This window comes from Melospiza georgiana, chromosome 3 (assembly GCF_028018845.1).
Source record: "Melospiza georgiana isolate bMelGeo1 chromosome 3, bMelGeo1.pri, whole genome shotgun sequence".
Classification (NCBI taxonomy): Eukaryota; Metazoa; Chordata; class Aves; order Passeriformes; family Passerellidae; genus Melospiza; species Melospiza georgiana.
The window spans coordinates 18,420,863-18,442,251 of record NC_080432.1 but is presented as its reverse complement, the minus strand read 5'-3'; the positions used below and the strand labels follow the sequence as shown (position 1 = coordinate 18,442,251).

The 21,389-nt window shown below is 41.2% G+C and overlaps 1 protein-coding gene across 1 annotated transcript; it reads right to left on the bottom strand.

Moving 5' to 3' along the window:
* Positions 1-1,646: 1,646 nt before the first annotated feature.
* LBR (lamin B receptor) lies at positions 1,647-21,046 on the bottom strand. Its single transcript, XM_058021165.1, has 14 exons — positions 20,983-21,046; positions 15,787-15,967; positions 13,463-13,657; positions 12,055-12,138; positions 11,477-11,654; positions 10,744-10,937; positions 9,961-10,015; positions 8,574-8,768; positions 7,824-7,927; positions 7,292-7,417; positions 7,026-7,194; positions 5,737-5,817; positions 5,509-5,631; positions 1,647-4,040 (listed from the first exon to the last, which is right to left on the bottom strand). The coding sequence occupies exons 2-14, from the start codon at positions 15,949-15,951 to the stop codon at positions 3,880-3,882; spliced, it is 1,830 nt and encodes a 609-aa protein (XP_057877148.1). The 5' UTR covers positions 15,952-15,967; positions 20,983-21,046; the 3' UTR covers positions 1,647-3,879.
* Positions 21,047-21,389: the final 343 nt, after the last annotated feature.

Below are 21,389 nucleotides of genomic sequence, written 5' to 3'. Positions count from 1 at the left end.
CTCAACTGCACGGAACTGCCCAGAACTTGGGACTGTCAGTGACAGTCCTGACACACACACACACACACACACACACACACACGCACACACGCACACACACACACTCTTGGCCCTGATAGGCCAAGGAAACAAAACACCATCACTCTGAGTAAACAATTTTTGTATTATATTTTACTTTGGCACAACACAGACACAGCAAATGAGATAAGAATCGGTTTTCCTTTCTCTGAGGTTCAGAGAATGTGAAACTCAAAAATATTCTTGGGGAGAATTGTGCCTTGCTTTTCTCTGTGAAGAGAAATGTGGCTACAGGAGCATCTTTCCCTCCTTCAGGCAGGGGTTAGGAGGGAATTGGAGAGCACAAGGACACAGGGAGCTGCTGCCCTGTCCCAATCCTTCAGGCAGAGGGCAGGGAAACCGATGGTTGCACTGGGAAAATGTTCCTCCCCCAGCAGGGAGGATGCTGTTCCTGGGATCACGGAGATCCAGCAGTGAGTAAAGAACCTGCTCCACCCAGCGTCTGCCAGCGTGAGGTGCAGCACCGGGGCAGGCAGGAGAAGGATTGGCTGGAATCCCTGGCCCTGGTGTTCCCTATCCCTGCTCAGAGGAACAACCGCGAGGCACAGAAGGGAAATGATATATATTCTATATAATATATAGAATACTGGAAACATTTAGCTGCAGCACGGGATCGTGTTCTGAGGAGGAAGATGGATGGGAATTTGACGTGATGGGAATATGACAACCACACACACACACACACTCTCTCTCTCTCTCTCTCTCTCTCACCAAAAAAACCACCAAAAATTCACCAGTTCACTTTGGCCAACTTCCAGTTCTTCCTTCAGCTTTCCCCATTCCCACAAATTGTTGGTGGGGACACAAAGCGTTTCTGGTGACATTCAGTAATGCTATTGCAGATATTTGTACACACAAAAAGGTAGAGATGTTTGAAAAATACTTGTTTAAAAGTTCACCGGTTAAGATTTCTTTTTTAAAATATTAAGAGTGAAAGCTTTATCAAAGTATTTCCTTCTAATTGAAGGGAACTTCCCCAGCAGAAAGCAGCTCTGTACAGACAGTGCAATATGTTCTCCATCCACACCCAGGAAAGGTTTTCCACCCACTCCCCCAAACAGCTCTCACTCCCCACACAAGAACTGTTCCTCTGCTAAGGTTTTCATGAGCTCTGCTAAATGTAATTTCAGCAAACATTTTTATTATCTATGGGTAAATATCCTTCTGTAAGCAGAACTATCATTCCTGTTCCTGTATATTTCCACTACAGCCTTGCAGGTCAAACTTACGATTATTTCCTGTGCAGTAATACTTTATGTAGATAGAGCCGGATTGGGTTTGCTTTTGACTCCTAATAGAGGCTGGGGGGGAAAATACAATATCCTATAGGCAAATTGAGTGTTCATTCTGTATTTTTACAGCTGAAATTCAGTTTGGTTTTGGAGTAGCAGAAGGGAAGAAGAAAGAGAAGCACCACACTTGAGCTTGTAGCCCCCAGCCCACAACCACAGGTGCAACAGGAACTCCAGCAAGCTCACACCTGTATAAGGAAATACACTTAAATAAGGAAAAGCAATGTCATTTTTATCAGGTATCCCCATGAATTGGAAAAATAAATTGCACTACTGAGTTTTAAGCAAAACCTTTATTTTAGCTCATGGGCTTGTTTGTATTAAAAACAGTTACTTCAAAATCAAATTCACATAAAATTCAGCATGTAAAGGAAGCTGTCATTGGTCAGGAGCAGGTTCTGAAAGACAAGGGCTCTGAGTGACATCGAACAACCCTGGGGGCAGCAGACAAAACTGGGAACAGCAGCAGGAGCAGCTCCTGCTCCAAGGCTGAGCAATCAGTGCCCCCTTCCTTCAGCAGATTGAAACCCAGCTGCACTCCAGGGCTCTTTAATGATTTCTCCATTCCCCAGAAATCCCCCAGCAAATCCCAGTTTCATCTGCTGCTGCACAGGAGGGAAATCTCTCGAGTCTCGTTAGAGGCACTGCTATTTTCTGCCAGCAATCAAAGGACTTGTCTTCAAACAATTTCCCTACAACACCAACAATCAAGCTACATTATATACACTTCAATTGTACAATTATCTTTAAAAAATGCCCGTGTACAAAATAGGTTATTTTATTTCATTTTTTTTTAAAAATCACATGCTAGATTTCAATTACATCAACATTTTAAAATACCTGAAAAAATTGATAAATAACATTCCAATTTATTAGGAACACTCCTGCAAGCAAGTGCAGAAGTAGCTGCACTTCATTTAATAGTCTAGTAAGCTTTTCTGGGGCAATTTGTGCTATAAACCTCATGTACAAAGTGTGTGAAAAGCTCTTACTTGTGACAACAGAATAAAAGCTAATTAATTAATTAAGCAAGAGTATTTCAGTAAAATCATTCTACTTATGAAGTAAATACCACAAGGGCATATAATTTACAGCCAGTTAGACAAAGAACACAGCTAGTGACCAGAACACATACATTAGTTAAAAAGTCAAATATATACAAAAATATATTAGAAAGTGGTTGAGTTTAACCACAGGCTCATGTAAAAAAATGTTGTTTTAAATAGCAATAGCAAAAAAATAGCTATTTCTCTATCTGCAACAGTACAAAAGGCAACACCTACATATGAGGTAGCAATGCCAAATTAAAAACAAAAAGAAACCAAAAAAACTTTGGATTGAGGAGCATTTCCTATATTTTCATAGCATATCTGTCAATACAAATATTTAAATGAACACTTCAATTGTTTCAAGAATTAACTACATCAATTTACAAAACCCTTTATTCAATTAACTTTTTAAAAATTACTGGAAATTGGTTTAGTTATTGATTTCTCCTGTTTCTAAAAAAGCTGTTGCATTTTTCAAACCCAAACACTGTACAGCAAAAACGTGGAGGCTTTTATTATACACACTTGGTAAACACTATGGTACATTAACACTTAATTTACAAAGATCAGAAGGAGCCAGCTGTGGTCATTTTATCCTTTTGTGCCTAACAGGCAGACGCTGCACACTTTTTACCCAGTGTTCAAGCTGAGGGTTCACTTTTCCCTTCCACAGCCACAGAAAGGGTTTCAGGAGTTTCATCTCCCTTCAGGCTCCACCTCCAGGCCAGGGGCACTGCCAGGCAGGGCTCAGAGCTGCCCTGGGCACTCCTGGCACTGCCTCAAAACGTGGGGAGGGAGAAGGGAACAGCTCTGCCCCTTCTCCCAGCTCCATCTCTTTATCCTCCTGCAGGTGCAGGGCAGGAGGGGCCAGCTGAGCCTCTCTGACCAAAAAAATGCCATCAAAGAAAAGCCAGGAGAGGAACAACCATGTAAGCTGAGCTGTGCCAGCCCTGGTCAGGGGGCTGCAGACCCCTCACATCCTCTGCTTCCAGCTCACTGACCAAAAAGACCCTGCTGCTCCTCCAATTCAGGCGACTAAATTGGACATCTGAAGTTAGATGGTACGAGTAACACCAAAAAATGAACTGGATGGAATTTCAGCATTTATTGTATTAAGAAAATAATATACTTTACATCACAGTGCTTAATTAAATGCAATAAAAAAATGTAAACTCAGAATTCTAGATAAAATTTAGCTTGAAAAATTAGGGCTCAAAGAGTTTTGAAAATTCACAATTTTTTTTTTAAAAATTGAAGTCACAGACAGTCAGTTCACATAACTCACACCTCGAAGTTACTGTAGGCAATACCTTCGACGCACTCCAACGTTTGGTGGGGTTTTGTTTGTTTTGTTTTCTCTACAAGCCTAAATACCAACTGCCCAAGTGCAAAGGGAGGAGTATCTGTCTCTGCAAGGGATGTAGGTGTGGCAGGGCTGTGCCCAGCAGGCCGGGAGTGCTCTAGTAGATGTAGGGGAAGATGCGGTAGGGCACGCGCTGGCAGTAGCGCTCCCAGGCCAGCCCATACTTCTGCTTGCAGTGGTGCTCGTCACGCGCCTCCCGGTGCACCAGCAGGCAGATGAAATAGATCACGTAGAAATAGGGCAGGATGTGATTGAAACCTGCAAGGGGACAAAGTGAACTCAGATTAACAGGACACAGGTCTGGAGGTGGGAGCTGATAATGTGCTCAAAGCCGGTGACACATTCGTTCAAGGCTGAAGCGTCGAATATTCAACAGGACAGCGCAACACATGCAGGTACAGAAAGACCCACAAACCCACAGAAAGTAACTCTGAAAATTGAGATGTGATGTTTGTGAGGGCTCCCAGGACAAGGAGAGAGATAAGAATTTGACTCCATGTTCTCAGAAGGCTGATCTATTATATTTAGACTATATTATATTTAGACTACATTATTATACCACACCACATCACATCATAAGAAATGCTATACTAAAACTATACAAAACTATAAAGGATTCATCAGAAGCCTAGACAAGAATATATTATAGATAATGAAATATCTATAATATATAGATATATATGTCTATAATATATAGATATATTAAGATAATGAAAGCTGCTGACTAACTCAGAGTCCAACACAGCTGGCTGATATTGGTCATTGAGTTGAAACAATTCACATGGAACCAATCAAAGCTGCCCCTGTTGGTAAATGATCTCCAGACCACATTCCCAAGCAATCAGATAATTATTTTCATTCTTTTCTGAGGCTTCTCAGCTTCCCAGGAGAAGAAATCCTGGTGAAGGGATTTTTCAGAAAATATCGTGGTGACATTTAGAGTCACAAAATCTACCAATTTCCCTCTCAATGCCTGCAAAGCTGGCACATATTGAAGTGTTATTATAATTTAAATTTCTTTAGTTATCAAAACCACATTTCCATTCAAGTCTCTGCACCACCAAAGAGACCCCACACAAGGTTTGCTCTATTTTGCCTGCAGACATGAGCCCAGTTTGCTCAGAGCACACCACCTGACCTGTGGGTGAAAAGAACTGGAAAGGACCCAGAAGTGTGAGACTGCAGCCCAAAAATCCAAGTGTGTTCTGGGCTGCATCAGGTGGAGTGTGGCAGCAGGTTCTGGTTCTAACCCACTACTCTGCCCTCCTGAGTGTTGTGTCCACCTCTGTGTATTATTAACAAACACTCTGAAAGATAATTTCACTGTGTTTGAAGACCTTTCTTTGAAATATCTTTCACTTCAAGTCCTCCCTGTAGGTGGTGGCCCTTGTCTCCAAGCAAATTCCCACTTTTGGGGAACTTCAGCTGAAAACCCTCACTAGCCTAAAAAATGTAAAGAACAGCTAATTAGCAAGTAATTGATTATTGAATGGTTATTGAATGATAAAGTGTCAGAGAGATGAGTAAAATCTTTAGCATACGTCAAATCTGCAGCAAGTTAGAAAGGGTAAAATGGAAGTTAAAATGTGTTGCATTAGACTGATGACACAGAATCTGCCATTCAATAGGGTTTACTACCCCAAATAATTCCCACTTGGCATTTCAAACCCAGACAGATGCAAACAAAAACCTTTTTGCTAAAATCCACTTTAGTCTCAGAACTCACCACAGGGTAGGGACCATGCCAGAGCCATGATGATGTCACCAAGGTAATTGGGGTGACGAACAAAACCCCACCAGCCCGTGACAAGGAGCCCTTTGCCAGTTGCAGTGGGTATAAACTTCAGATCTGTGAACAGAGGGTTGTGTCAATGCAGTGACTGAAATATCTATTTACACACCACAAAGAGCCAGTGAATACAACCCCAGCCAAAGGAATAAGAAATGCACTCACTGGCCAGTTTGGGGTCTGCTGGATTCCGTCGGAAATTGTTCTTCTGAGAATTTGCGCTGCGGAAGATGTAATACCCAATACCTGCAAATGAACATCATGTTGAAAATAAACATCATCTATTTTATATTTTCAGCATTTTCTGGTTCTCTCAGCTTCAACAAAAGCACTCACATGCCCTTTGCCACACTTCTTCCATCAAAGGCTTTTCCCCAGAGGTTCAACTGGTATTCTCTGCTTTAACAAGACAGAAATGCCTCTGGAAACCCGCATTCCATAAGATCCTTGTTACTGACTAACTTTGAAGAGACTCTGAAGAAATTTTATTTTCACATCTATATCTGAGTTTTTTAATGTTACACTGAGTTTGAAATTCACAGAAGGTGATGTGAATTTCACATTGTATGATTACAGCTCTATTTTGCAGCCTAGCACTTTGTTACAGCACCTACTCCATAAACTGACAACTCATTTACAAGATCATGATAATAAAAGAAGTAGCAGGCAAGGAATTATCTGGGTTTGAAATTCATATCCCCCATAATTTTCACACAGCAGCTTAAACTTGCTTTTTCCAAAGCTGCATTGAAAAAAGATGATCACAACATACTTTGAATAAAGATATTATTTTTTTTAAATAATAGAAACCCAAGAAAAAACATTAGGTGAAAATGAAAAAATTATTTTCTGTTTTTCAGTATTGCACATATTAAATTGTACATCTTCTCATTTTTTCCAAATCTTTGTCATGTCTACAAAATTCAGGTGGGTTTTTATTGTTTCCTATTCAGATAACAGGCACAACAAGCATATGCTGGTGCAAATGTAAGGTTGCCTAAAGATGTGAGATCTTTTCTCAAAGCACTCAGCTTTGATGAAAAAGACATTTTCTACTGACATGTGTTTGTCACTGTGGCCATCAGGGAAGGAGATGCAATAGTCACTTTTTCCCTGGGTTCAGCACAGCGTAGCCAACAAGGTACTGACTTTTTTTCCTTTAAATAAGTTGCTCAGATTGACTCAAAAAAGCATCTATTAAATTCAAAAGATGTTAAGTCACTTCTTCAACTCCAGACAGCACCCACCTAGAGCTGCTTCTCAACAGAACAATTAGGTGTTCAGAGTCTCAGCTATCCCTCATTTGCTAAAATGAGAATTCATTATATTCTCTGTATTTCACAGGAGCCAGACAACAACTGCTGCATCTGAGCTAAAGCTTCACCTCCCATCTCTGAAGACACAATCAGAACTATGTTGCAACCAACATAACAATGACATTTACTGTAACTTACAGTTCAGAGCAGTAATTGCAGCAGCAACAGGCCAAGAAATTGTGGTGGGGTGACCCACTAAGTAGAAGGCCTGCAGGCTGTAGACAAATGGAACCCACACCAGATCTCCAAAGGCCAGCATGAATCCAAATCCATCATGGGTAATGTCCATTGTAGTCAAAACAGCTTCCTAGAAGCAAGGAGGAAGGAATTTCAGCATTTCCAAGGCCTCCTTCTCTTAACATTGCAATTAGAAATGGACACAGTTGAAGGGGGTTGGCATTTACCTCATTCCAAAGAGCATCCACCACATAGAGAAGCTGGAAGCTGTTCACAAGAATCATGGACAGGGATGGCACACTGAGATTGTGGATCTTCATCTCAGCCAAGAGCATTGCCAAGTTTATAACAACCTAAGTAAGAAAAGATTTCATTTAAAAGTTCACTTATAAAAGAAACTGGTATTTTCTATCACACTACAGGACATTTTAACACAAGTATTTTTGACCAATGTTTAGTTTAAAAAAACCAATAAACTATTTTACAAGTAATTTTGCAACTGACCATATTTTTGAAGCTGTAAAACCTCAACACATGAATACCTTAAAAAGGGTTTTCATCTGCCACAAAACTAAGCTAGAAATTTCCTTGAAGTGAATAAAAACAGTCATTAAAAAAATAGCAACGTGGAACTGTTTTTCAGCACTCATTTATAATTATTTATAAATATCCTTAATATCAATTGTGTGTGTGTGTGTGTAAAAAAAATCCCTCAGTGTAGTATTTAAGGAAATAAAATAATTCAGATTACTGACTCACCCAGCCAATTAATCCTGGACGCAACTCACAGAAGTATTTGAGGTCAAAGCTGCCAATACGAGGGTTTAGTTCATGTCCAGTAAAAAAGTCATAAATAAAATACCCTGCAGGTAAGACAAAACTCTGTTAGCAACTCTTGCTTTTATCTGCCACTACTCTCCTCCCCACAAATAAAATCCCACTTTTCACTAATGTTCTCTCATTACAAATTTTTAAAAGCCTTCAGATTAGCAAAAAAAAAAAAAACCACAAAAAAAAAACCCAAAAAAATTTGAAGAGTACGTGCAAAATACAAAACCAAATCTACACAGTTTGTATTTTAAGATGCCCTAATTTTTTATTAATTAGGAGGACTAACCACACTTTAGAAGTTCTCCCTGACACTTGTTGCTTCTTTATTTTCAGCCTTATCCTGAAGCTTACATCTATGTAAGTGTCAATCTTACAGTGTCTATGAACATGGTCACATTACATTTTCTCCTATTTAATTGCTTTTGTCTGGGAAAAAGAATTCCCTTTAGCTGTGACAATTACCATCCATCAAAAAAGGTGGACAAGAAGGAAAACACCATGCCCTGACTTCATATCTGGGACTGAGTTTGTGGGGAAAAAACCCAACAAACAAAACTACGCAGAGCAAAATTGAAGTCACAGTGTTATAATAACCAGCCCCAAATCCAGCCTGTAATTTGTAGAAATGAAACTATAGCAAACAATTGGACAGGAATCACCCAGACTGTTCCAACTCACCAGAATTTCCACCTGGTGCCAGCTCCTCCTCAGGTGCCCTCAGGGACCGCACGTACAGGTAAACGCTCAGCGCCAGAGCGAACGCTGCGGCTGCCGCTGCAAACTGCACCAGGTGATCGTACAAGGAATGGAGCTCAAACTCAAAGTACAGCAGAACTCCAATGGCTGCAGCAGTCAAAATAAAAGCATAAAACCCTAAAGGATGCAGAAGAAAGACATATTAGTTGAAATTTAAAAAAAAACCAATTTATCTTTTTAGTAGGACCTATCAAATCCAACCTTTCTGCACTTTTACTTCTTCCAGTATTTGTCCATATTCCAGTAACACCTTGGACATCCCATGGTTCACACTTCTGGGGCACAGCAATCTAACTAAGAGACTCTAAGCCCTGAAGCTGTGCTCACCAAAAGGACAAGAGGCAGGAACACTGAATACTTCTCAATTTTTTATGCCATAGGATCCAATTTCAGATTTTAGTGGAAAAATGGACACTGACACTACTAATGGATAATGAGAGCAGGTCACAAAGTCTCATCTGTGAGACAGCTGAGACAACCATAGTCTCATCTTTGAATTATCTTCATATATAGCTTGACACAGATAGCAGTAATTAAAGTATTAAAATGGCTTATCAAGGCAAAACTTGAACACAAACACTTTTGCATACATTGAGAGTAGAATTTCACACAGAAAGGATTGATGTCCAAATAGGATCAGGCAGCTCTCTGCTGCCCTCAGCTAAGGACTTGCTCTGGATCCCTTCACAGGGTCATGGAGGGTGAGGTTAGAAAGAACCTCCAGAGCTCACCTGGTCTAGCTCAGCTGGAACCTCCTGTGCTTCACCTGGTGCCCAGTGCCTCCTGTCCTCACCTTTCCTCAAGAAGACTTTTAAATTTGCTGTTAAAATTAGCTTTTGCAGCACCAAGACAATGGCTTTTCTTTTTTAACAATCCAAATGATGTAGCTTATTTCCTCCCTTTACCAGAATGCATGGCACAACTACAGACAAAAGTCCAAAACCAAGACAGGTATGAGAAGCCTCAAGGAGCTCACTTTTGCAGGATGTAACTCCCCTTGTTTGTTACTTACAGCCCTATTCCAGCTTTAAATGGTGCATCTTACCAGACTATGACAAAACTAATTCACTACCACCCCATACAGTGTAATGCCCTGCTCTTGGGTCACTTAGTTCCTGATGATTACTAAGCACCTTCTTCCAAGAAAAGGCTCATCCTATTTTACCCAAGATTTACAACAGATTGTATTCTGTTCTGTATTCTATTCTCTGGTCAAACTGTATCTTTCAATATTTGTGTTTTATGGTGCTGAGCACTGCAAATCACACAATGGAATCAGTTCTGGAATAACCAGCTGCACCATGCTCACCATTTATCCGGTACTGCAGTCTCCTTCCACTGGAAAGAGGCAGGCCTTCTACAACCTGAGGAGAATAAAATATTAATGCTCAACAAAGTGTTTTCTGTGGGCTCTTCAGGTGAGGAAAAGCAAGCTTAACTCTGTCAGAAAGGCATTCAGTCAAAGCAACCAGGCTGGACACACTCAAACCTGAAGCTCATGCACTGTTCTAAAAAACATACTCTGGATAGCAAATGAAAAAGATTAGCAGTTTCAAATAAAAACATTTTTTAAAATAAACCTCTTCTTAAGCAACTCCAAGAAAGCAGAACTTCTCCAGTCATTGTGAACATGTACAGCAATAAAACATGATTGATCTACTTCAGAGTGTCCTTTCAGAATCTGCCACTAACCCTCAAGTCACAAGAGAAGGAAGGAGAGCCTTTGCCAGACATTCATACATATGGCTAGAAAGGTTTATAGACTCCTGTAAATGAAGATTGCATTCCAAAATGCTGGATATCCACAAGAAACTGAGTATTGAAATAGTTTGTGAAATTAAAAGTCAGACACCTAAAACTCTTCTAGAATTCCATCAAGCAAAGTTTGTCCACACTTTGATCTGAATGCCTATAAAATGCCTTCTGCCTTCTCTACTGGAAGGCTCTGAAATGCAAAAATGCTGAACCAGCTGAGCTGCTTTAAGCTTACAGAAATCTGCAGCTGCTATATTCCAGTTTATTAAGAAAAACTCATTAAATTGCTTTGAAATTCACTGCATTTAGAACACGCCCCACCTTCCAGCCAGCCTACCTTTCCAATTGGCAGCAAGTAAAATGCAGCTTGAAGGAAAAACCACAGGAGAATGACACCAAACACCCTCCAATCCCAAAGACTCTCAAGTGCTGGCAGAGGAGGGAAGTTCAGAAGACTTGGATCATCTTGTTTGCACATCAACAGCAGGTAGAATACAGTAGCAGGCAGGACTAACATCAGCATGAAGGTCCCTGTAAACAGACATCATGGCATGTTAGAAGGTAAGTACAGAAAATTTAAAAAAAAAATTCAATCCCACTAAAAAAGCTCAATATTAAGTAACAAAGAAGAGGTTGCCATTATTTTCTCCTGAACAAGACAGCAGCAATCCCACAGTCATGTAACAGGACACTGAGACATTCTTCTCACTCCCATACATGGTCACTGCATCCCTCCAAAAATAATCCAAAAACTGTCTAAAAATACTGTCAAGTTTCAAGCACCTATGTTTTGAAAATGTAAAAGCTTTGCTGGTTAATTCTTAAATTTAATCTGGAAATATTTAAATCTCACTGTGGCAAGGGGTGGCACAAGATCTCTGCTGTATTTCACATATGAACCAAGTGCAATAAAGGCTCTTTGCCACTAAATGAAGTGAAACACAACAATTTTACTCTGAGTTCTGCAGCCAAGGTCCAAAAAACAGTTCTTGGCATGACAGTATGGTCAATAAATAAAAACCCACAGAACAGTACCAATTTTCAACTATTAAGACAATTTGCACACGTACCAACTCTTCCCCCAAACTCCATCTCCTTTGTTTTTGTTGATACTTTTTCAATTGGTTTCACAGCCACAAAAGTTTTTTTCTCTGAATAAATCTCTTCTTTTTTCTTGTCATCTTTCCTCGGACGCAAGCTGTACTGCTCGAGCACACGCTTCATTTCCAGGTCTGGTTTTAACTTTTGCTGTAAATGAATAGCAATAATTTACTGTAAGGTTTCCCAGTGATTCTACTTTATTTAACATTTCAGAGGACTGTAAAACACCAGTACACAATTACCCATTCATACAAAGAGACTGCTAAAACCAACCCAGTAACCTGTTTGGCTGTGATCACAGATCAGCAGCAGTTCCAGCACAGATCCTCCATTGCCACCCTCCCCTTTCCCTTCTGCCACCTGCCTGGGCACCAGATAACAATCAGGACAATTTAAAATCACTTTCTCTGTAGCAACTTACTCAACCTCTAAGTCTTATGTTGCCTTCTATTTCTGTTTGATTATTGTATTGCCCTTTTCTAGGAATTTCTGAGAGAGCCAAGCTAGCAGTGTGACAAAAAGCTAAGAGCAAGTTCTGTGTTCTTACCTCCAAGATGATGCAGGATGTGGCATTTTTCTCTGTACTTTCAGGTTCACCATTGTACCTTTTGGTGTTATTCTCACTCGGTTTCTGGTCAAAACAAGAAACGCAGTTTAAGCTTTCAGTGTCCTATATATGGCACTGTTCTGCAGAACTGGAAGTTTGGATTTCTATAAAATACCTTTGAAGAAATAAATTCTCTCATAAAAATTCTTCTCCAGTGAGTCTAGCTTACACTGCTCTGGGAAGACATGACTCACATGTTTTATTTCAACTCCAGTTTTGTTGAAGAGAACCTGGTCCTTCCAGTCTTACAAGAACCAACACATCAATCCTACTCCTCAAACAGAAGCCCGGACAAAACCACCAAAGACTTTTTGACCCTTTTATCCCAAAAGGTTAAAAGTACTAGAAGTAAACAGCAGCTGCTGGCTAAAAAACTACTTTAAACCAGATTGTGATCCACAGGCACTGGACCACACAGCTCAAAGGAGCTCACTGCAAAACAAACCCCACAACTATTTCAATGCCTAAGAGTACCCATTTACTAAACCTATCTAGCTAGTTTATATTAATCTGGTTTAGTCTAGCTGGAACCTAACTAAAACCTGTTCATTCCCAATAGATCAGCAGAATGCACTTCCAGTTCCAGGGACTGTGTCTCAGACAAGTGAGAAACCATCTCAAGGGCACAAGAGGCAGAAGAAATGCTGTTTTTCTCTCCATAGAGAAACACCACCTCTACTCCTCTTCACTTAAAGATCACCAGAACCATTTGTAGCACTCAATCTTCACAAAAATGCTAAGAACAAACCTAATCAATTTCAGCTAGACACCAGATACTGGTAAACTTAGAAATCCTTACAAGTTAGTTTTTATAATGAAATCAGTTTTGCAATATTATCCATCAGCATGGCCATATTTAAATATTCCACACTGCCTGTTTTCCACTACTGTTGCACAAAACTGTATATGGTACAGAACTCATTTTATTTCAAATCCTAATACCTACCTGCTATGTAGCAATTAAGCGACCCAAAAGTAAGCTAACTTCCATTGCCCCATTTCACAAGTGGAAGCACATGGCTAACAATTACTTCAACATCAAATACTTAATTTTTTTTTGTTTGGATTGAGAGTTCTCACTATTACCAAATTCAGGTAGAACTTTATAACCTTGGTTTACCTCTCAAGAATTTCCTCAAACTTTGCAAGCTAGAAACCCAATTTCTAAAGAAATAAAAGGCAGTTCTGAGATATACTTTTGCAAGTAATTATGCTGTCTGGGGAACATAAACTGCAGCTGGCTTTTACAATGATAAACCCACTGTGCAAAAAAAACAAACAGCAAAAGTTTCTTTAACTAAAAATCCAGCAAACCCCCACAGAAAAAGCCAACAAACAGAACAAATACCGGCAGAGCTATGCTGGGCTCCTGGCTGGGTTTCTTTTTGTCCTCCTTGTGCTCCCTGCTCTGGGAAGCAGAGCGACGCCTGCCCTTGGCTGGCCGGCCAGGAGAGCGGGAGCGGGATCGGGATCGGCTGCTGCTCCTCCGGGAGGGGGAGCTCGAGGAGGACTGGCTCTTCCTGGGCTTGAACGATGACTGCGACTGAACAAAGATGGAAAGCAAGCAGAGTCTTAGCATGAACCAAAGAACAATTTTAGAAACATGGGGGGGGGTTGTGGTGAGGACTCTGGCACGCAGTTCTGTAGATCTGTCTCATATTTCCTCTACTGATGCTCTACAAAGGCTGGTAAGAAAGAGCAACTGCAGAATACTCATTTTGCTGGCAATTCCCAAAGAAGCCCGTTCCAAGTCCAACTGTTGAAGCTGCAGAAATCAGGCTATGGATGTAAGCTACAAAGTGAGCACCAAGCTGTTTGGCACACCACCCTCTCAATCCTGTGCATAGGGAGAGGAATTCAGAGCTCTCTCAAGCCCTCAGTGGCTGCTCTCATTTCCACTGCTCAACTTTATTAATGCATTTGAGATAGCAAGGGTCATCATCTGTGTGAGACAACACAGCCTCAACACTAAAAAGCCAAGTCAGCCTAATAATTTAATTATATCTGGTAACTAATTTCATAAACAAAAGCACTTAACCCCAAAAGCACTGTTTGATTTGTCTGTGAAGTCTACAATGCTGATTTCCCCATGTAAAGTTTCCACAATGCAACTTTTAGAATGCATAATTGTTTCAAGACAAAGAAAGGCACTTCCCCAGCTTGAGTCTGCTAACCTGCATGCAGAAGTAAAAAGTCAGAAAGTCTTGAAACAGTGAAAACTGCTGCCTATCTCAGGGCAGAAACATTTTGGTCCTTGCCTACCTCAAGGCAGAAACATTTTGGTCCCAAAAGAGAAGGCCACTGACTGGGCATGAAGACTGCCACCAAAAGTGACACTATAGCTCACATAAAGGCACACAAACTGGCTTTGAACCATGCAGGTTTCAGAACAGGCCATAGAAATGAACTACAGTGAACATTCAAACAAGGTTTTTTCCTCCTGCATTAATAATTTTAAACTGGTTATGAAGTTTTAAAGGCCTTTATTAGTAACAAAAAATAATGATAAGTAAAGAGGAAGAAATATGCTTATATGACATGAACCTTTCTCAGAGGATTGCAATTGTCACAAACACAGCACAATACCTCATGAAGCCTTTGAGGACCTGAACAAGCAGAAGCTCTTTGCAGAAGTTTTAAGTATGAGCTTGAAGGGCATGCACTGTTTATATTTAGTGACATTTAACTGCATCTTCACATTTGTTATCAAATTTTCTTATTTAGAGATGGAAAGCCATCAAATTAGTATCAACCTATTGATTACTACCTTTGTAAAGTACTCAAACTAGTTTTTTATTAAAATCATGCTATAGAGTTCCTGAAGGATCAGACTTGGTTTTCCTCAAAAATATGATACTTTTTTGACATAAATAAAACAACTATGAAACCTGAAAGATGAGGTCATTCTGAACTTCTACTTGTGGTGTCACATAGGAAGAAACTTCTACTTAGCACCAATTCCTTGAAGACACAGTAAACAAAAACTTGCAAAATAACTACCCAGTCCTAAGCTGAAGTACTGAAAATTAAATACATGTGTACACACTGTGAAAAATGCCAATCACTTATTTTAAATTTTTAAAAGTTTAACAGTAATAAAATGGTTATAAAAATAGTAATATAATTAGAGGAATAATAATTTGGACAATTTGGATTTAGGACAATACAAGACAAAAATAAAGTTATGGACAGTCTGAGTACCTCTTTCTGGGCAAAACCAGCCTGAAAAAGGACCCACGTTAACAGAGGATTAACCCTTAAAAGCAACAGCCTGTTGCATATTCATACACCTCATCCATGATGCATAAATTCCATTCAAACACAGGATTCTGTCTGGTCAGTGCCAGCTTCTTCCTCTGAATCCTGATGGCATCCTCAGGGCTGAGCAAGGTGGGAAGAAATTTGTTTCTTCTGATAATGGAGCAATAAATTCTTTTTCTCTGAAAGATTTAGGTGTCTTGCAGATGCTATCTCAACGAGAGTACCTCATTCCTTTCTTAAAAAAATATCCCACATACACAGTTTCTATTTTAACATTATGTGATAAGTTAAAACTATATTGAACACACTACTTAAAAAAATTAACACAGCATAACTTCTAACATAACACATGCAATATTCATTTGAATATTTGCAAAAAGCCAATCGTGACACACCCATTTTCACACTCACCTTTATGTCACTTTCCTTGAGTGCAAGCTCAGTTCCATCCTTGTACTTGACAGTGTAGAGATGAGCCACATCATCGTAGCTGGTCACCTGCACCTCGTAGTAGAGGACGCTGCCCGGCCAGCGGCCCATCACCACCTCGCCATTGGCGAACTTGCGGCTGGGCATCTTCCACACACGGAGCCTGCAACACAAATCCCTCAGAGCCACGGCAGCCAAACACCAGCCCTCACCTTCCCCTCCTCTCTGCCCGGGTCATGGCACTGAAATGGGGACACTTTCAACTTGAAATAGGGAAAAGGCTGTGTGGTAAGAAACCAGCAGTGGTCTCTTAAAATAGAGACAGGATTGAAGGTGCACATTCTGGACAAACATTCACATGTATTAAACCAGTACTGAGCTACAATGCACAATCAGGCAAAGCACATCTTTGACCAAAATTACATAATGAAGCCCATCTTATCTAGAGAGAAATGCAATTACATGGTACTGAAGTGTGCTCTAACCCTTGTTTCCTGTGGTTCTACAGAAATTACACAAGTGATTATTTCTAAACATTAAACATCCCAAATCATTCAACACTTACAGCCACATTACAGTCTCTCTTCAATTTATTATGCCAAACACTCCAAACTCAGGAAACTTCAGAATTTAAGCTCCTGTCTGGGTTGAACATTTTATATTTGCCACCTCTTTAACAAAAGGGCACAATGCCTTTTCCAGGGCCCCATGGGAAAACAAAGCTCAGCATCAGAGCAATCCCACAGCAACCTGAAAAATGAAATTCTATCCCCCATTGCACCATCAGGTTTTTATTTGATATTAACAAAACCTGGTGTGAGTGACTACTACCCTTGGGAAAAAAGGTGCTGGGAAAAACCACAACTACAACTTGGAGGAAGTTGTTTTCAAGTGTGAACTCCTGTAGAACTGTTTGTATGGTGCTCTGTGTTATGTCACTGCCTTCTGAAACAGATACCCCAAGCAGAATATACTTTTAATCTCAATGTATCAAGTGAGACTACCTTAAAAGTCTAAGGTGAAATATCCACTAAGAAACTATGGTGAAATAAATATATACTAAATAACTAAGGTGAAATAAATATATACTAAATAACTAAGGGGAAATATACACTAAATAACTAAGGTGAAATAAATATACACTAAATAACTAAGGTGAAATAAATATATACTAAATAACCAAGGTGAAATATACACTAAATAACTAAGGTAAAGTAAATATATACTAAATAACTAAGGTATAATAACATAAGGTATATACTAACATAACTATGGTAGAATATACACTAAATAAGGTGAAATAAATACACACTAAATAACAAAGGTAAAATATACACTAACATAACTATGGTGAAGTATACACTAAATAACTAATATAAAATAAACATACACTAAATAACCAAGGTGAAATATACACTAAATAACTAAGGTGAAATAAATACACACTAAAAAGCTAAGGTGAAATACACACTAACATAACTATGGTAAAATATACACTAACATAATCAAGGTAAAATAAATATACACTAACATAACTAAAGTGAAATAAATATACACTAAATAACCAAGGTGAAATATACACTAAATAACCAAGGTGAAATATACACTAAATAACTAAGGTAAAATATACACTAACATAACTATGGTAAAATATACACTAAACTAAGGTAAAATATACACCAAATAACTAAGGTAAAATAAATATACACTAAATAACCAAGGTGAAATATACACTAAATAACGAATATAAAATAAATATACACTAAATAACTATGGTAAAATATACAGTAAATAACTAATATAAAATAAATATACACTAAACAACCAAGGTGAAATATACACTAAATAACTAATATAAAATAAATATACACTAAATAACCAAGGTGAAATATACACTAAATAACTAATATAAAATAAATATACACTGAATAACCAAGGTGAAATACACTCTAACATTTCTACCAGCACCCTGTGTACAACCAACACAGAACTCAGAGGGGATGGCAGGGACAGGGAACAAACACAAACTATAAAATGTTGGTGTCAAAGCATTTCATTGTAGCTTGTTTGCTTTATCAATTTGATAAGAAAGTGAAACCACATAAACTAAGGTAAATACAAGTCTTTAACTAGTTAATCATTACATATGAACTAACCTGCAGTGAAAAGTTAAGATTCTTGGGGAAAAAATACTGTTAATATTCAATCACAGACCTTCATCCCACACTGGGGGATGGGGCTCAGTGAGGTTTTACAACCAACATTCATCCTGGCATTTTCTGATAAATTTTACACCTGCTGATAAATTTTACACCTGTGTAGCTCTCCAAATCAAAAATCAAACAAATTCAGCAGAATTCCCCCATGTGGATTTTATTACTAATACTCCAAACTGCTTCTGACCAGAAATACCTGGCCATCTCCTCTGCTGTATAATATTTGAGGGAGAAAAAAAAAAGTTTTATAGTTTGGTTTCAGTGACACTTGCCAGTCAGAAAAATGATGAGCTCTAGTCTGTGCTTGTCAGGCCTGTGCTATTCCAGCTCTTCTGCCTTTTAACTCGTGTTTGCTGTCCCAGTTTCTTGTTTCTGTCTTATTCTTTCTGAATTCTCACTCCTCCAATTTTCTTTTATCCCAGTCAGCTGAACCCCTTCAAATTCACAGCCCTGCTTCCTATGAACTCCATATTTTTATTTCAAGTTCTCCCTTCTCTCCTTGGTCCCACTCTTGGGAGTCTTTGTGGATTTTCTGCCCTTTCTGACCAAACCAGTCCTGGCTCCTCTTTGCCACCTCAGCCTAACCCTGCTCTCCCTGTGCAATTCCCTCACCCCCAGCAGCTCTCCAGGAGATGCAGAGCTGCCCCTGCTCCCTGCCAGCCTCCTGCAGCCACAGCTCCTTCCTGCCCTCCATAACCAGCCTGGGCCCAGGAGCTGCTGAGGGCACTCACAGCTGTCCCCAGATGTCACCACGACTCCATTTCCCCCCTGCTGCTGCACTTCCCACAGCCCAGCCCGGTTTTCCCCTCCGGAGCTGCAGCACCTCAGGCACAGCTGCAGACCTGGAGCCCGAGCAGGACAAAGCTGATCTCACACAGAGCTGCACAAAACACATCTTTTCTCAAAAAGGGGAACATGTTTTCATGAAGTTGTCACTGAGGACATGTAAACTGTTTTATTTTTTTTTTCCAATTTACAGCAACCACTCCAGAATTTAGACACAATTTCTGAATTTGAATTCATAAGGATACTAAAATGCAATTCTCTGCTAGATTTCAAAACCCAGCACTTCTGTATGCAAACATGAAGTCCAAAGAAAAAGTAACTTGATGATTTCATTATTGTGAAAGGCAGAAAGACTTTCCCTTCCTCCAACCTTGTTCCCAAAAGGAGCTCAAGTTAGTTTTAAAAAATTGAGAAATGTGGTTGAAAGACCTGTAGCTAAATCCATGTCATGTAACTCAGCCTGAGGCAGATACTGCCAATATGAGATTCCAAAGAATAAATCAGCAAGTGAAAATATCTCCTGACTCAAATCTTATTAATGGGAAAATGTATCTATTTTTCAATTCTTAAAATATTACAGCTTAATAATGAGCTCAAACATTAAACATTAAAATAAGTAAATGTAACTTCTTGCCCTATTCCTCATTCCTGACATCCCACTTCAAAAGCTGCACCTTTTCAAGGCAGCCTTCATCTGTTCAGATGCACACACACAATTACTGCCATCCAGAAGAGAAAACACAGGAAGTCTTTCCAAAAAAATTCTGTTTGGAGATTACATTTCTCATGTACTGCTCTTTCAAGCTCTACACACCCCGGATGATTTTCATGCTATCAGCTGGCATCAGCCTAATATTCCCAGCAGCTCTGCACAAACTTTTGAATTCCCAGGGCTTTAAAACATAAACCCAAAGAAAATCATCTCATACAATGAACCCTGCACTGTACAGACACCTGAGCGCAAGTTTCGCCACTTATTCAGGAGATGAAATTTGTGTTTTCTCAACCATTACAATTTTCCTTTAGGAATCTAGATTCTAAGAGAAAGGCTCAAAAGGACTTTGTATCCTATACCAAGCCAAGCCAATTAATGCAAATCTCCCTGGAGCTTCAAAGTGGGTAAAGAACAAAAGTTTCTGCTGACTCAAACAAGAATGAAATAATTAAAAAGAAACTTGGCTGAGAAACATTATTGCCCCATGCATGAATTTCTGGTCTGCTTAATGACTCTCTCACTAGAGATGTTGGGGAAGATATTTCAGTATGGAGAAAGTGATGACTGCTACCTTGTAGCCACAGGGAGATCAGCAAAGTTGGGCACACAGTTTTAATAATAAATATATAAACACTAAAGAAGTTTTCCCTCTTGGGAGAAAAAAGTTCAGTAATTCCATTTACTAATTCTGATATTTCATCACTGTTAGGTAGTCAGAGGAGGGAGCCAGCTGAATGCAAGAAGAAATCCAGGAAAACACAGAAAACGGTGACAGTCAAGGCTAACAAAACATAGAAAGTTATGAATTCACCACAGAGAGCTGAGCAGGGCCTTTTCAGCAACGCCATTATTCTCTCCTCACTGAGAACAGTGGAGGCACCTATCCCTGTCCAAACCAGCTTAACCTCACCACTAAAACCAAGCATCAACAAGCCTCGGGGCAAAAACAACAACGCCTCAACCCTCGGGCCGGGAACCGCGGATCTTCCCTTTAAAGAGCCCTTCTACCGGAAACCCTGCGGCAGGGCCCGGAGCCCGGCAGGACCCGGAGCCGGGCAGGGCGGGCCCGGGAGCGGCGGCCGCCGTTGACAGGAAGGCCCCACGGGCGGCCCAGGCCCGGCCCCTCAGCCCCGCCCCGCCCGCGGCCCGGGCCTGGCGCGGCGCCTCCGCCGCGGGGGAAGGGAGGGGCCGGGCCGCACCGCCCCTCAGCGGCCTACACCCGCTCGGAGCCCGGCGTGGCGGAGCGGCCCCGCTTTGTTCGGCTCCGCCGCGCCACCTCCGGTGCTCCGAGCGAGGCGCCCGCAGCGCTCGTCTGCCCGCCGGGAGCGAGGCCCGAGCGCGGGCCGCGGCCATCAGCCGGAGCGCTTCCCGCCGGGAAAGCCGCCAAGGAAACGCTGCGGGGGAGGGGAGGGGGTGGGAGCCGGGGGTATCCGGGCCCGCGCGCGCCGCCGTTGCCGTTACCTGGAGCCCGCCCGCGCCGGGCCGGGCCGGAGGCGGTTCCGCGGAGCGGCGGGAGCGGGGCCCGAGCGCGCGCCGCTCTCCGCTGAGGGGAACAACCGCCCCGCCGAGCGACGGTTACGGCCGCGCGCACGGCCCCGCCCCCTCGCCCGCCCCGCCAAGCGCGCCCATTGGCCGGGATTGGCCGGGACGCGCCGTTTGAATCGCGGGGTGGCCGCGCCCCATTGGCTGCGCCGGCGATGGCGCGGTTCGCGCGCCCGGCCCCGCCCCGGCGTGAGGGAAATGGGCGCGTTCGGCCCCCGCCGCCCCCCCCCCCCGCTGCCCCTCACGGCGGGTGATGGCGGGAGGGGAGGGAGAGCGGGGCGGAAAGGTCGCTGTCGTGGCGGTGGGGGCAGGCTCAGACCGCCTGC